Source organism: Salmo salar, chromosome ssa09 (assembly GCF_905237065.1).
Source record: "Salmo salar chromosome ssa09, Ssal_v3.1, whole genome shotgun sequence".
Lineage (NCBI taxonomy): Eukaryota > Metazoa > Chordata > Actinopteri > Salmoniformes > Salmonidae > Salmo > Salmo salar.
This window is the reverse complement of record NC_059450.1, coordinates 93845569-93863328: the sequence shown is the minus strand read 5'-3', so window position 1 is coordinate 93863328 and position 17760 is coordinate 93845569. Positions and strand designations below refer to the sequence as shown.

The 17760-nt window shown below is 42.7% G+C and overlaps 2 protein-coding genes across 5 annotated transcripts in view; one reads left to right on the top strand and one right to left on the bottom strand.

Moving 5' to 3' along the window:
• The window catches only part of LOC106612296 (cationic amino acid transporter 2), an 87547-nt gene that overhangs the window by 38835 nt on the left and 30952 nt on the right, over positions 1-17760 (bottom strand). The window lies entirely within an intron of this gene.
• anxa6 (annexin A6) overlaps positions 1-17760 on the top strand; it is a 37996-nt gene that overhangs the window by 1615 nt on the left and 18621 nt on the right. For 2 of the 3 annotated variants that reach the window (XM_014213299.2, XM_014213298.2), the window contains exons 2-14: positions 268-312; positions 2762-2846; positions 3399-3493; positions 4551-4664; positions 5174-5264; positions 10330-10409; positions 10644-10700; positions 10839-10932; positions 11299-11394; positions 11591-11649; positions 11873-11995; positions 13249-13307; positions 17141-17219. In XM_014213299.2, coding sequence (XP_014068774.1) covers positions 304-312; positions 2762-2846; positions 3399-3493; positions 4551-4664; positions 5174-5264; positions 10330-10409; positions 10644-10700; positions 10839-10932; positions 11299-11394; positions 11591-11649; positions 11873-11995; positions 13249-13307; positions 17141-17219 — 1041 coding nt within the window. In that variant the 5' untranslated portion in view covers positions 268-303. 3 annotated transcript variants of the gene reach the window in all.

Below are 17760 nucleotides of genomic sequence, written 5' to 3'. Positions count from 1 at the left end.
CCAATAGCATCTCTTGTTCATCCGGCCATACATGTTGATCAGAATCATATCATGTAAACATTGACGGTTAGGATCGATAAGATGGCACAGCCAGAACAGGACTGGCCACCACTTGGTTTCTGTAAAAAGCACTTTGTTACAACTGCGAGTTGTAAAAAGGGCTCTATAAATACATTTCATTGATTGATATTGATACCATCATATTAAACAGCATGTTACAATGTTTCTCTGTTCTCATTTCTGCTTCGTATATATCTTGTCTTGCAGGTTGATTGTTTCCTGCATATCCTTAAAAGACCAAATATGGGAATGGTAAGTCAATATGGTAATCCTGTGTCTGCCATTCTCTCAGTGCTATGTGTAGCTACAGTAAAGCTATAAGGATAAACATATCCTATTCCATAATGACTGTATGATAATGAGGTAAGGACAGAGGAGGGGTCAGATGAGCAGTCATCAGCCTTGGGGCGTCTGTTTATTGTAATGGCAGCAGGCTAGTATAAGGTGTCACTCTTCCCTCTGGCAACCTGGACATGCTATTGACAGACACACAGAGAGAGCTTCGGAAGGCATACGGCAGGCCTGCTTCTCTATCTAATACCTAGTCTCGGACACCCAGGTTCCGCTCATGTAAGCTCTGAAAGTCCAGTCAATAAGAGGAGATTTGCAAGGATGGCTCTGCTAGACTATTTAATATCAAAACCATGTCCAAGGATGGCCCTGCTAGACTATTTAATATCAAAACCATGTCCAAGGATGGCCCTGCTAGACTATTTAATATCAAAACCATGTCCAAGGATGGCCCTGCTAGACTATTTAATATCAAAACCATGTCCAAGGATGGCCCTGCTAGACTATTTAATATCAAAACCATGTCCAAGGATGGCCCTGCTAGACTATCTAGTATCAAAACCATGTCCAAGGATGGCCCTGCTAGACCATGTCCTTTGCGGTTCTGCTGGATCTGTTGGTTGGAGCATGTTATTAGCTACACCAGAGTAGCAAAACAAACGACAAGTTAGCCATAGCACAGACAGACTGGTGCCAAGGATAGTGCAGTGTCTGGATGGAAGTTGTGAGCAGCCAAGCACTACTGTAGTTTAGTTCTATCATCAAAACAAATAGCTCTAGTAATTCACTTGTATCATCTGAACATACTGTGATTATTATCTATGTTCTACTTTGCTTATTTGCTGCTTGAACAGTCTGTCTGCTGAAAGGACTTTTGCTATAGGCCCGTTGGTTTGGTCCTGTTGCTATGTGGGTGATACCTCCCAGCTGTCCTGGGGAGTGATGGTCTCTATGGTAGAGCTGTAGTAGGGGCACATTTTGAGCATGGGCAGTGGCCTCCTTGGCTGTCTGGCTGGCTGGATTTCTGGGTAGGAGACATTGGCTGTGTGCCTCAATGCAGCAGAAATAATCTCCACAGAAACAGCAGCTGAATGGATATGTTTCTCAGATACAGGATAAGAAATACATATCAGATATAGGCTTGGGATTCTTCAAGACAGATCTGTAGTCTCTGAGCTGTTTATTTGGTTCTTGTTTATCACATAATCTTCAATGTGTATTTTCATGTCATATGAACACTGGTATTTTCCGCACTGCATATTTGATTGAATTGCAGCCCTGGCGGCTGTATTGTGTTTTATTGTTACTGTGTTGATTTGAAGGCAGCTTCTCTGAAGCCGTGTCAGACCCCTGCAGAGTGAGCAGGTCTCTGTGTGTGTAACCGGACTCCCCATTCCTCTCTGCACACACACTGCTGTTCTGGAGGGGGCAGCTGTAGGCAGGGGGGCAGACTGGTGTCAGCTGTCTGTCTGCCTGTCAGCCCGCTGCTCAGGGCAGGCTTGGCCACAGAGACTGCAGCCACAGCCCTTCCTGCTCCCTGTACACCCACACAGACCTTTTTTGCCCCCTGTACACCCACACAGCCCCTTCCTGCCCCCTGTACACCCACACAGCCCCTTCCTGCCCCCTGTACACCCACACAGACCCTTCCTGCCCCCTGTACACCCACACAGCCCCTTCCTGCCCCCTGTACACCCACACAGCCCCTTCCTGCCCCCTGTACACCCACACAGCCCCTTCCTGCCCCCTGTACACCCACACAGCCCCTTCCTGCCCCCTGTACACCCACACAGCCCCTTCCTGCTCCCTGTACACCCACACAGCCCCTTCCTGCCTCCTGTACACCCACACAGCCCCTTCCTGCCCCCCGTACACCCACACAGCCCCTTCCTGCCCCCTGTACACCCACACAGCCCCTTCCTGCCCCCTGTACACCCACACAGCCCCTTCCTGCCCCCTGTACACCCACACAGCCCCTTCCTGCCCCCTGTACACCCACACAGCCCCTTCCTGCTCCCTGTACACCCACACAGCCCCTTTTTGCTCCCTGTGCACCCACACAGCCTCTTTTTGCTCCCTGTGCACCCACACAGACCCTTTTTGCTCCCTGTACACCCACACAGACCTTTTTTGCCCCCTGTACACCCACACAGCCCCTCAAAGGCTCCAACACAGCCCACAAACACACCCACAACCCCTCACTTCAATGTGACTTTAATTAACCCTGGGATAGGCCCAGAGAAATTCCTGGCCCCTCATTCATTCTTCTGTGCCCAACTAGTCATACCCAGCATCCAGTTGGCTCAATCAACCCTTTTCCCCTGCTCTGAAATGCATTGTTTTGAATGAAAATGTGTTCTTTAACAACTGACCTGATAAAGTGGATAAAATATCATGAATATTTTTCTAGGGGTTCCGAGGCACAGTAACCGATGCTCCAGACTTTGATGCCAGTGCAGATGCTGAGACGCTCTACAATGCCATGAAAGGCATTGGTGAGTAACACTGTAGCTACACTTAGTGTCCACTGTAGGGCAGGGGTACACTAGCCTGGTAAAACCAAACAGAACACTGCACTGCACTTTGTTTCAGTTTACTTCAGTTCTGTCTGGTTTTATTAACCAAGCTAGAGATGCACAACTCCAACACCAGTATTCACAGCTGTTTAGAACAGGGCTGTTTTAACCCTGTTCCTGGAGAGATACCGTCCTGTAGGTTTTCACTCCAACCCTGTCCCTGGAAAGCTACCATCCTGTAGGTTTTAACTCCAACCATGTTCCTGGAGAGCTACCGTCCTGTAAGTTTTCACTCTAACCCTAATCTAGCACACCTGATTCTGGTAATTAGCTGGTTGATAAGAATCAGGTTAGTTACAACGGGGGTTGGAGCAACAATCTACAGGAGGGTAGCTCATAGGAATAGATTAGAATTATTCTATTTCAGTGGTGTAGCTCTCCAGGAACAGGGTTGGACAGCCCTGGCTTACAAGGTTCTAAAGTCAAATGTTACTAATGATGTTACTGTTGATCTTCCTCTGTGCTCTGCAGGCAGCGACAAGGAGGCCATCTTGGATTTGGTCACTGGCAGAAGCAATGCTCAGAGACAGGAGATTGTACAGGCGTACAAGTCTAGCTATGGGAAGGTACAGGAACATCACATTATAACATCTAACATCACGTCTATCGTCACGTTTCTGTACCTTTCCAGAGCTGGACCTGGATTGCATTGAAATTATATTTTTTTTTTTGGGGGGGGGGGGGATTCATGTACATAAACATCACTATATATAATTTGGTGTTGAATGCTTTGAGATAAATACCAGAAAGTACCCATTGTTACTGTGACCCACTCTATGATCTTTAGTTAATACCAGGTAAATACTGGATCAGTACCAGCTAAAACCACAGTGTAAAATTAAGCTATACCACAAATTCCACAATTCAGTGTGCCATTTATTAGAAGGTACAATACATTCTTAGTTAAATTCCAGAGGTGCATGCATCAAGGGAAATAGCTTGTGTACATTAGCTAATGGTAGCTAACATTTCCCATTTGTGTTGTTTTATGCTAACGTTAGCTAACATTTACCGTTTGTGTTGTTTTATGCTAACGTTAGCTAACATTTACCTTTTGTGTTGTTTTATGCTAACGTTAGCTAACATTTCCCGTTTGTGTTGTTTTATGCTAACGTTAATGAACATTTCCCATTTGTGTTGCTTTATCCTAACGTTAGCTAACAGTCTGAGAAGGTAGTGTGCAGCGAACGTCAGTGTCTTTTTGGGGTCTAAACTGCCACTACAAATAATAATGTAACCATGTAGGCTTTCTATTACATGTAGTAGGAATAGCAAAGTCATTTGCAGTTTGACTATTGTCCCTGAACTTCCTCAGTTATCCTTACAAAAAAATTATCTGTTTGATGTTTCACTGTAACATTTTGGAATATTCATTCAAATCGTTCAACTGAAATTGTTGCTAAGTAACATGTTTGGCGCTAACAGAAGCGTTGTTGAACTCACTATACTCTACTGAGCACATTGTGTCACACATCATGACAGGATAACATCGAAACAGACATGTGTCTTACTAACTGTGTTGAATTCTTTAAGGTAAGTTTGTCCAGTCAATTTGCAATTCAACAATTCACTGTGCAAACACCATGAGAGGGTAACTTCATAACAGACGTCTCTCTTCCCCAGGACCTGATAGATGACCTGAAGTATGAGCTGACGGGGAATTTTGAACGCCTCATCGTCAGTCTGATGAGACCCCAGGCCTACCATGACGCCAAAGAGATCCACGATGCCATCAAAGTAAGATACTGTAGTATAAATCTATGATGTCATCAAAGTGAGATAATATAGTAGAAATCTATGATGTCATCAAAGTGAGATAATGTAGTAGAAATCTATGATGCCATCAAAGTAAGATACTGTAGTAGAAATCTATGATGTCATCAAAGTGAGATAATACAGTAGAAATCTATGATGTCATCAAAGTGAGATAATGTAGTAGAAATCTATGATGCCATCAAAGTGAGATAATGTAGTAGAAATCTATGATGTCATCAAAGTGAGATACTGTAGTAGAAATCTATGATGTCATCAAAGTGAGATAATGTAGTAGAAATCTATGATGCCATCAAAGTGAGATACTGTAGTAGAAATCTATGATGCCATCAAATGGTTAAATTTTGGAAGTAAAAAGTTAAGAAACAGGAAAATGATCAGAATTGAGAATACCCACATCAGACACCGACTGTTACACAGCCCAGTTAGTAACTTATGCCATTCTGTATTTCATGTAATGCTTTATTTCTAAGGGGGCAGGAACAGATGAGAAGTGCCTGATTGAAGTCTTGGCCTCCAGGAACAACCAACAGATACACGACCTGGTGGAGGCATACACGGATGGTAACATATATTTCTTCCTCCCATTAGAATAGATAGTAAGATTTATTTCTTCCTCCCATTAGAATAGATGGTAAGATATATTTCCTCCATCCCATTAGATGGTAAGATATATTTCCTCCATCCCATTAGATGGTAAGATATATTTCCTCCATCCCATTAGATGGTAAGATATATTTCCTCCCTCCCATTAGATGGTAAGATATATTTCCTCCCTCCCAATCGATGGTAAGATATATTTCCTCCCTCCCAATCGATGGTAAGATATATTTCTCCCTCCCAATCGATGGTAAGATATATTTCTTCCTCCCATTAGATGGTAAGATATATTTCTTCCTCCCATTAGATGGTAAGATATATTTCCTCCCTCCCATTAGATGGTAAGATATATTTCCTCCCTCCCATTAGAAGGTAAGATATATTTCCTCCCTCCCATTAGATGGTAAGATATATTTCCTCCCTCCCATTAGAAGGTAAGAAGATATATTTCTTCCTCCCATTAGAAGGTAAGAAGATATATTTCCTCCCTCCCATTAGATGGTAAGAGATATATTTCTTCCTCCCATTAGAAGGTAAGATATATTTCCTCCATACCATTAGATGGTAAGAGATATATTTCCTCCATCCCATTAGATGGTAAGAGATATATTTCCTCCATCCCATTAGATGGTAAGAGATATATTTCCTCCATCCCATTAGATGGTAAGAGATATATTTCTTCCTCCCATTAGATGGTAAGAGATATATTTCTTCCTCCCATTAGATGGTAAGAGATATTTCCTCCATCCCATTAGATGGTAAGAAATATATTTCTTCCTCCCATTAGAAGGTAAGATATATTTCCTCCATCCCATTAGATGGTAAGAGATATATTTCTTCCTCCCATTAGATGGTAAGAGATATATTTCTTCCTCCCATTAGATGGTAAGAGATATATTTCTTCCTCCCATTAGATGGTAAGAGATATATTTCTTCCTCCCATTAGATGGTAAGAGATATATTTCTTCCTCCCATTAGATGGTAAGAGATATATTTCTTCCTCCCATTAGATGGTAAGAGATATATTTCTTCCTCCCATTAGATGGTAAGAGATATATTTCTCCCTCCCATTAGATGGTAAGATATATTTCCTCCCTCCCATTAGATGGTAATATATATTTCCTCCCTCCCATTAGAAGCTGAATGGTGGAGATGTCTGCAGATCCATCAAACAATCGATCTTGATCTTGAGCATCAAAACATAATCACAATCACAGTGCAAAAAGACAAATACAGTTACAGTATGACCATATTATAATAATAATAATTTATTAAACTTTTATAGCATGTTTTATTACAATCTCAAAGAGCTTTAAGCAACAACAAAAAATGAAAAAAAGACATACAATTTAGAAAAACCAAAACAAATAGTTCATGGCCGATCATGGCAGGCAGGGTAGTTAATTAATGGCTTGAGGCAGTCGGCACCAGGTGGAAGGCTAGAGTAGAGGCAGTTCAGAGGTGAAACAGAGGAGGGGGGTCACATCCAGGGGGTGTCAGACTGGTCCAGAGCTGTTCATCAAGGGCACCTTGGCCCTTTCCGTAGCTGAAGCGGCGCTTCTCAGTAATAGTCTCTGAAGTCAATCTCCATGGGTAGAACTCCTTCACTACAGTACCGATGTGTAGCACCCAACAGGGTGAACCCACGACAGCCGCGAAAGCACCACAAAAGCACACTGCACATCAGTCCAGAAGCTAACCACTGGAGAAAACTGCTCAAAACTTCAACATCTTCAACGAGCCTGCCATCTCCAAACAACACCCCCTTACTTTGAATCAAAACATAGCTAGCTAGCTAGTTTGCTAGAAACTTAGCTATCTGAGCTTCTTGATGACAGTGACGCATTAGTTAGGTGAAACCAACTGACTTACCAGTCATGCCATGCCGATAGCTAACAAATTAGCTAAGAAAAACAAAAATGGTATTAAAAAATGCAATAAAAAGTACTTAAAATGTATTCAATATTTACACATTTACAGGAGCTCCTAGCCTTGGTTGCTATGGCAATGATTGAACCTCAAATATAGTACATCACAGCTATAGTATTAAATACAACTGTATACAGCTGACACACCAAATACATCTACAGTATGAAATACACCTGTATACAGCTGACACACACCAAATACATCTACAGTATGAAATACAGCTGACACACCAAATACATCTACAGTATGAAATACACCTGTATACAGCTGACACACACCAAATACATCTACAGTATGAAATACACCTGTATACAGCTGACACACACCAAATACATCTACAGTATGAAATACACCTGTATACAGCTGACACACACCAAATACATCTACAGTTTGAAATACACCTGTATACAGCTGACACACACCAAATACATCTACAGTATGAAATACACCTGTATACAGCTGACACACACCAAATACATCTACAGTATGAAATACACCTGTATACAGCTGACACACACCAAATACATCTACAGTTTGAAATACACCTGTATACAGCTGACACACACCAAATACATCTACAGTATGAAATATAGCTGACACACACCAAATACATCTACAGTATGAAATATACCTGTATACAGCTGAAACACACCAAATACATCTACAGTTTGAAATACACCTGTATACAGCTGACACACCAAATACATCTACAGTATGAAATACACATGTATACAGCTGGCACACACCAAATACATCTACAGTATGAAATACACCTGTATACAGCTGACACACACCAAATACATCTACAGTTTGAAATAAACCTGTATACAGCTGACACACCAAATACATCTACAGTATGAAATACACCTGTATACAGCTGACACACACCAAATACATCTACAGTATGAAATACACCTGTATACAGCTGACACACACCAAATACATTTACAGTATGAAATACACCTGTATACCGCTGACACACACCAAATACAGATATAGGATTTTGATTTGATCACTCTTTTGTTGCTGAGAATTTTGCTGCACAGCAGGAAATGCAAACGTGTAGTGTATTCAAGGCTTCTGAAGTTTGTAATTTCCACATGAATTCCCATTTCCTGTTGCTGCAGCTACAGTATGACATGCTCTACAGAAGTACAGTGGGGCAAAAAAGTATTTAGTCAGCCACCAATTGTGCAAGTTCTCCCACTTAAAAAGATGAGAGAGGCCTGTAATTTTCATCATAGGTACACGTCAACTATGACAGACAAAATGAGAAAAAAAAATCAAGAAAATCATATTGCAGGATTTTTAATGAATTTATTTGCAAATTATGGTGGAGAACTTGCACAATTGGTGGCTGACTTAATACTTTTTTGCCCAACTGTATGTGGGCACCCCTTCAAATTAGTGGATTTGGCTATTTCAGCCACACCCATTGCTGACATTTGTATAAAACCGAACACACAGCCATGCAATCTCCACAGACAAACATTAACAGTAAAATGGCTTTACTGAAGAGCTCAGTGACATTCAACGTGGCACCGTTCCAACAAGTCAGTTCGTCAAATTTCTGCGCTGCTCAAGCTGCCCCGGTCAACTCTAAGTGCTGTTATTTTGAAGTGGAAACATCTAGGAGCAACAACGGCTCAGGCCACACAAGCTCACAGAACGGGACCACCGAGTGCTGAAGCGTGTAGCGCGTAAATATCGTCTGTCCTCAGTTGTAACACTCACTACCGAGTTACAAACTGCCTCTGGAAGCAACGTGAGCACAAGAACTGTTTGTCGGGAGCTTCATGATATGGGTTTCCATGGCCAAGCAGCCACACACAAGCCTAAGATCACCATGCGCAATGCCAAGCATCGGCTGGAGTGGTGTGAAGCTCGCCGCCATTGGACTCGGAGCAGTGGAAACTTGTTCTCTGGAGTGATGAATCACGCTTCACCATCTGACAGACGAATCTTGGTTTGGCGGATGCCAGGAGAACGCTACCTGCCCCAATACATAGTGCCAACTGTAAAGTTTGGCGGAGGAGGAATAATGGTCTGGGGTTGTTTTTCATGGTTCGGGCTAGGCCCCTTTGTTCCAGTGAAGGGAATTCTTAATGCTACAACATAGAATGACATTCTAGATGTTCCTGTGCTTCTAACTTTGTGGCAACAGTTTGGGGAAGGCCCTTTCCTGTTTCAGCATGACAATGCCCCCGTTCACAAAGCGAGGTCCATACAGAATTGGTTTGCCGAGATCGGTGTGGAAGAACTTGACTGGCCTGCACAGAGCCCTGACCTCAACCCCATCAAATACCTTTGGGATGAATTGGAACGCCGACTGCAAGCCAGGCCTAATCGCCCAACATCAGTGCCCGACCTCACTAATGCTCTTCAATCAATCAATCAATCAATCAATCAAATGTATTTATAAAGCCCGTCTTCATCAGCTGATGTCACAAAGTGCTGTACAGAAAACCAGCCTAAAACCCCAAACAGCAATGCAAGTGTAGAAGCACGGTGGCTAGGAAAAACTCCCTAGAAAGGCCAGAACTTAGAAAGAAAACTAGAGAGGAACCAGGCTGAGGGGTGGCCAGTCCTCTTCTTGCTGTGCCGGTTCGAGATTATAACAGAACATGGCCAAGATGTTCAAATGTTCATAGATGACCAGCAGGGTCAAATAATAATAATCACAGTGGTTGTAGAGGTTGCAACAGGTCAGCACCTCAGGAGTAAATGTCAGTTGGCTTTTCATAGCCGATCATTCAGAGTATCTCTACCGCTCTTGCTGTCTCTAGAGAGTTGAAAACAGCAGGTCTGGGACAGGTAGCACGTCCGGTGAACAGGTCAGGGTTCCATAGCCGCATGGCTGAATGGAAGCAAGTCCCTGCAGCAATGTTCCAACATCTAATGGAAAGCCTTCCCAGAAGAGTGGAGGTTGTTATAGCAGCAAATGGGGGACCAACTCCATATTAATGCCCATGATTTTGGAATGAGATGTTTGACGAGCAGGTGTCAACATACTTCTGGTCATGTAGTGTATGACAAACACAGCATGTTCCAGTGAAATCCTGGTTGTGTTATTAACTGTCTGTGTTCCCACTGTCTTCAGCTTACGGCTCAGACATCGAGGAGGACGTTACAGGAGAGACCTCAGGGCACTTTAAGAAGATGCTGGTTGTTTTACTCCAGGTAAGTCGTTTTACAAGGTCGCAGCCATGGAAACAGGAAATGTAATTGATCTAAATGTGATTTGACTATTTGAAAGGCAGTCAATAGCTTGTTTTCTAGTTTTCATTTTTTTTCGTAAGTAGATCTAGTCTGGGTACCAATCTGTTACCTACCTTGTTGTTGTCCTAACCAAGGCATTTGTATAGCTGTTTAGTCAGACTTAGTGTGTGTGTGTGTGTGTGTGTGTGTTTCCAGGGAACCAGAGATGAACCAGGAGTAGTGCATGCTGACCTAATAGAGGAGGACGCTCAGGTGAGTGTTTAAAGCAGTAGAACACGTTCACCATAATAGAAACACCAAACATTTGTTACCCTTCCTAACCCTATCAACCTCACCCCTTTTCTTCCTGTCTCCAACTATCCCTTTTCAACACTTTTCAACACTTTTCAGGTGCTGTTTGCAGCCGGGGAGGAGCAATGGGGCACAGAGGAGTCCATATTCATTATGTTGCTGGGAAACCGCAGTTTCAACCACCTCCAGATGGGTGAGTATAACACTGGGGTACATAAACATGAGGCTGAGAGCGACAACACTATCGTAGCCTCAGCCTGACCAGAACACTGGCTAGGTCCCAAATGGCACCCTACTCCCTACATAGTGCGCTGTCTATAACCCATAGATGTTAACAGTAGTGCACTATGTAACGAATAGGGTTCCATTTGGAACGCACACATTATGACGTCGGTGTGACATTTACTAGTGTGAATCGGTCATTTCTTCTCACACCCACAACACAGGGATGCTGGTTGTATCAGGCTACTGAGTTATGTGTCTGTGGTCTGGTCTTAGTAGTTCACTGACTAGGATACCATGCCAGGGAATGACTCTGTTTTCTGTCTTCTTCCTGCAGTGTTTGATAAGTACCAGGAGATAGCAGAGAAGTCCATAGAGGACAGTATCAAGAGTGAGCTGTCTGGGGACTTTGAGAGACTCATGTTGGCTGTCGGTACGTGTTGACTCTTTCTGATAGCACACATGAAAATCCTTTCGCCTGGTTAAAAATCCGACGGAACCAAATTGAAATCAAATTGAACACCGTTGAGTACACTCACCGTCGTTCAGTCTGGTCTAATCATACCTAGTCAAGTCATCCACAAACTCTTATTTCAACATGTCTGTCTTGTGCTCACTGTCTCCTACAGTCCAGTGCATCAGGAGTGTACCTATGTACTTCGCCAAGCGTCTCTACAAGTCTATGAAGGTAAAATCAACGGCTTATTCTCATTAAAGTCTTTCAGTCTCAGCTGCGCTCATACAGTATCAACCTCACTCTGACCAACAAGCTCTCAATTCAATTCAATTCAATTCAAAGGGCTTTATTGGCATGGGGAAACGTATGTTTACATTGCCAAAGCAAGTGAAATGGATAAACAAAAGTGAAATAAACAATAAAAAGTGAACGGTAAATCTCTCTCTCTCTCCAGGGTCTTGGTACACAAGACAACACTCTGATCAGGATCATGATCTGTCGTTCTGAGATAGACATGCTGGATATCCGGGAGTGCTTCCGTATGTGCTATGAGAAGTCCCTGTACAACATGATCAAGGTGATACAACTTAACTTAAACCCGTATATGCTTTGATCCTATAGATTGTAACCTCTAGACGTTACAAAGCCTCTTGTTTGAAGTTCTGTCTTAGTTCTTAGTCACCTTGTCTAGTGACTGAGATAAGAGTAACATTATGACTCCATACTGTCTATCTCCCTGTCTATCTAACTAGCTATATGTCTGTCTAACTAGCTATCTGTCTAGCTAACTAACTATCTGTATATATCCCTGTCTATCTAACTAGCTATATGCATATCTAACTAGCTATCTCCCTGTCTATATGTATGTCTCTCTGTCTATCTAACTAAATAGTTGTCAATCTGTATATCTCCCTGTCTGTCTAACTAGCTATCTGTCTGTCTAACTAGCTATATATCTAACTATCTGTATATATTCTTGTCTATCTAACTAGCTATCTCCCTGTCTATTGTATATATCTCTGTATATATGTCTGTCTAACTAGCTGTCTGTATATCTAACTAGCTGTATGTATATTTAGCTATATGTCGATCTAACTTGCTATATGTCTATCTAACTTGCTATCTGTCTATCTAACTTGCTATCTGTCTATCTAACTATCTATATGTCTCTCTAACTAGCTATCTCCTTGTCTATCTATATACCTCTGTCTGTCTATCTGTATACGTCTGTCTGTCTGTCTGTCTATCTAACTAGCCATCTGTCTACCTACCTAGCCATCTGTCTATCTACCTAGCTATCTCCCTGTCTATCTGTATATCTCTGTCTGTCTGTCTAACTATCTCCCCGTCTATCTGTATATCTCTCAGTCTAACTATCGCCCCGTCTATCTGTATATCTCTCAGTCTAACTATCTCCCCGTCTATCTGTATATCTCTGTCTATCTATCTAACCTGTATAACTAGCCATCTGTCTATCTAACTAGCTATCTGTCTATCTAACTATCTATCTAATTAGCTATCTGTATAACTAGCTATATGCCTATCTGTATATCTCCCTGTCTGTCTAACTAGCTATATGTCTATCTAACTAACTATCTGTATATCTCCCTGTCTGTCTAACTAGCTATGTGTCTATCTAACTAACTCTCTGTCTATCTAACTAGCAGTCTGTATATCTGTATATCTCCCTGTCTATCTAGGTGTCTATCTAACTAGCTTTCTGTCTATCTGTATATGTCCCTGTCTCTCTAACTAGCTGTCAGTCTATATGTCCCTGTTTAACTAACTAACATGGTGTCTTAATGTTCCGTCTGGTCTTCTACCCATCAGGAAGACACATCAGGAGATTACAAGAGGACTCTGCTGGCCCTGTGTGGAGGAGATGATGAGTAAGTTAGTTACTGCTGATTGATGGAGCTCATCATTACTGTATTTTTAGTAGTACATTTTCACCGCTTGGGGGTGACATTGCACCATCTCAATTTATCCACAGTTGGCAGATTCGACAATGCCTTTTTCTGAGAAAACATTAAGCCAAGGAGCTGAAGCCCAAAGCTTCCCTAAAAAGTGAGAGAATTTAGAATGGTCATAGTTCAAGAGTCAGAGGAGAAATACTGTTCATATATAACTCTCAACAGGCAAGCCTGAAGGGTCAGAACAGGGTCTGCTTATAGTGTAAGGGGTGGGGGAGTGCTAAGCTGACATAAGGAATTGTGGTCATGCTATCGATATTGTGGTCATACTAAGATGGTCATACTGTGGATAATTTTGCTATTTGATTTTGAATTGTATGACCCCTTTAGGTATCAACATACAAAAAAAGAGGTATTTGATAAAATAACAATTTTGGCCTTTACAACTAAAGCCGATAGAAACGCATTGAATAACACATTCATAAATGTCAAAAAGGACAGTCAGAAAATAAATCATAAAAACAAGGTTCTGAAGTGTCTATGCTATATCTAGGAGATACAGTGCATTCGAAAAGTATTCAGACCCCTTCCCTTTTTCAAAATGTTGTTACGTTACAGCCTTATTCTAAAATGGATTAAATTATATTTTTTCCTCATCAATCTACACACAATACCCCATAATGACATCACAATACCCCATAATGACATCACAATACCCCATAATGACATCAAAATACCCCATAATGACAAAGTAAAAACAGGTTTTTAGAAACACCTTATTTACATAGGTATTCAGATCCTTTGCTATGAGACTCAAAATGGAGCTCAGGTGCATCCTGTTTCCATTGAACATCCTTGAGATGTTTTTACAACTTGATTTGAGTCCACATGTGGTAAATTCAATTAATTGGACATGATTTGGAAAGGCACACACCTGTCTATATAAGGTCCAACAGTTAATAGTGCACGTCAGAGCAAAAAACCAAGCTATGAGTTCGAAGGAATTGTCCGTAGAGCTCCGAGACAGGATTGTGTCGAGGCACAGATCAGGGGAAGGGTACCAAAACATTTCTGCCGCATTGAAGGTCCCCAAGAACACAGTGGCCACCATCATTCTTAAATGGAAGAAGTTTGCAACCACCAAGACTCTTCCTAGAGCTGGTCGCCTGGCCAAACTGAGCAATCAGGGGAGAAGGGCCTTGGTCAGGGAGGTGACCAAGAACCCAATGTCTCCTGACACTTGTGGGGGTTGTAGAGCAAAACGGAAAACACCATTGTGAGAGGCTCATCTTTCCATAGAGTGGTCACAATAGTTTGTAGTTCACACCGTTCGGACGCTGCAGACGATTACGCGACAAGACCAATTTTCGGGATATCTCATGGTATGACAAACACTGCTCTAGCTCTGCCACCTTCCACCGCAGATGCGGAAGTGCGACATAGGTGGATTGAGACACATCCAATGATATCTCTAGTTTAAACTGAAGGATTTTGATGGAGATTTTTTGGTTATTTAACTTAAATTGACATACCCGTGCGTTAATCAACTCTACGGGGTTAAAACAGCTATAAACCCAATTGTGACAGGGGAAATGGAAGCTTGTTGTGTGCAACAGGGAGTGGCAATGCAAGCTTCACCCATTTTTTTTTTTTTGCTAAAATATTTATATTCGGGTAACGATGACGTGGACGTCCATTTTTAAGGCAGCCCCCTGCTCCTCTCTTGAGTCAGAGGAAAATGCGGAAGACACATTTGGTTTGAATGCATTCACTTGTGCAACTGAATACGGTATTCCCCATTTCCTTCCTATTTATGGGTAACAGGGTTGACGTGTTATGCTTGACCCACTCAGTTTTTTCACCACAAAACACCAGGAAATGTCCAGAAAGAGTACAACCCAGCTCACATGCTTTTACACTATGAATTGATTATTCAATGTTTCTTTAGAAAATTACATTCTAAAGCAATAGTTAATAAAACTAGAGTTCAGTTCACGTAACAGGGTTGACCATAAAATGAGGGATATATATATATATATATATATATATATATATATCTATTTTAAACTGATTAAATAAATAATTATCTTAAGAAAGGATTTGTAACTGTAGCAAGCCTTTTTTCATATAAATAAATCAGATTTATTGAATTCTCCATGTGGTCTATACTAAAGGGCACTTCATTTAATATAACAGGCTTTTTAAAAGAATGCAATATTGGTGCACAATTTCTACTTAAAATATCAAAGGGACGCAAAAGGTACTCTTTTCATAGAACGACACAGCTACTTTAAGGAAGTATTATTAGGAGAGAAAACAGAGTTGTCAAGAGAACATGATGTCGTGCGGAACATGTCAGATCTCAGAATAGCATATCTTATCTAGGAAATTAACCAAGTGTGTATTAGATAGCCAGTTCTCTTTGTGTGTGTGTGGGGGGGGCTTTGTGGCTTTGTTGGGGGGGAGTCAGGGTTAGTTCTGTGGTTTTGTTGATGGGGGGTCAGGGTTAGATCTGTGGTTTTATTGTTGGGGGGTCAGGGTTAGCTCTGTGGTTTTGTTGTTGGGGGGGGTCAGGGTTAGCTCTGTGGTTTTGTTGTAGGGGGGCCAGGGATAGATCTGTGGTTTTATTGTTGGGGGGGTCAGGGTTAGCTCTGTGGTTTTGTTGTTAGGGGAGTCAGGGTTAGTTCTGTGGTTTTGTTGTAGGGGGGCCAGGGATAGATCTGTGGTTTTATTGTTGGGGGGGTCAGGGTTAGCTCTGTGGTTTTATTGTTAGGGGAGTCAGGGTTAGCTCTGTGGTTTTATTGTTGGGGGGCCAGGGTTAGATCTGTGGTTTTATTGTTGGGGGGGTCAGGGTTAGCTCTGTGGTTTTATTGTTGGGGGGTCAGGGTTAGCTCTGTGGTTTTGTTGTTGGGGGGGTCAGGGTTAGCTCTGTGGTTTTGTTGTTGGGGGGGTCAGGGTTAGCTCTGTGGTTTTATTGTTAGGGGAGTCAGGGTTAGCTCTGTGGTTTTATTGTTGGGGGGGCCAGGGTTAGCTCTGTGGTTTTATTGTTGGGGGGGCCAGGGTTAGATCTGTGGTTTTATTGTTGGGGGGGTCAGGGTTAGCTCTGTGGTTTTATTGTTGGGGGGTCAGGGTTAGCTCTGTGGTTTTGTTGTTGGGGGGGTCAGGGTTAGCTCTGTGGTTTTGTTGTTGGGGGGGTCAGGGTTAGATCTGTGGTTTTGTTGTTGGGGGGGGTCAGGGTTAGCTCTGTGGTTTTGTTGTTGGGGGGGTCAGGGTTAGATCTGTGGTTTTGTTGTTGGGGGGTCAGGATTAGCTCTGTGGTTTTGTTGTGGGGGGGTCAGGGTTAGATCTGTGGTTTTGTTGTTGGGGGGGGTCAGGGTTAGCTCTGTGGTTTTATTGTTGGGGGAGTCAGGGTTAGCTCTGTGGTTTTGTTGTTAGGGGAGTCAGGGTTAGTTCTGTGGTTTTGTTGTAGGGGGGGCCAGGGTTAGATCTGTGGTTTTATTGTTGGGGGGGTCAGGGTTAGCTCTGTGGTTTTGTTGTGGGGGGGTCAGGGTTAGCTCTGTGGTTTTGTTGTTGGGGGGGTCAGGGTTAGCTCTGTGGTTTTGTTGTTGGGGGGGTCAGGGTTAGCTCTGTGGTTTTGTTGTGGGGGGGTGTTGAGTTGAGTCATGATTAGATTTGATTAGATTTTATTATTAAAGTGTCTTGCATCTTCAGGATGCCCAGCCCAGATTGGCTTATAAGCCACTGTCTGTTTTTATGATTCAGTCTGTTCCATACTCCTTGTCTCATTAGTCTATAATTGGTCATTGCAGCCTTGCAGGAGAGTTCTTCCCAGAGGCTGCTCAGCTAGCCTACAAGATGTGGGAAACAAGCGCCATGACAAAAGTCCAGGTTTGGCCCGTACCCTCTGCCCTCTGCCCACACATCCCAAATGGCACCCTATTCCCCCATTCAATATGTGTCCCAAATGGCCCTATTTAGTGCACTAGTGGACTCTGGTCAAAAGTAGCGCACTGTAAAGGGTTACATTTGGGACATAGCCTTTGTGCCATTTTGGCCCTCAAAAATAGTACACTATGTAGGGTGTCATTTCAGAGTTGCACATAGTATAGATTGCATGTTTGTTCTGGCTCTGCCATGCATCTCAATACCTTTACAATGATCTCTTCCCTTGCTGTGGCCCCTCAACCCGTGCTGATAACTCTACCATCTCTTCCCTTGCTGTGGCCCCTCAACCCGTGCTGATAACTCTACCGTCTCTTCCCTTGCTGTGGCCCCTCAACCCGTGCTGATAACTCTACCGTCTCTTCCCTTGCTGTGGCCCCTCAACCCGTGCTGATAACTCTACCGTCTCTTCCCTTGCTGTGGCCCCTCAACCCGTGTTGACCTGTGCATGTTTGCTTCTCTGAGTGTGTTGACATTTCAGAAGGAG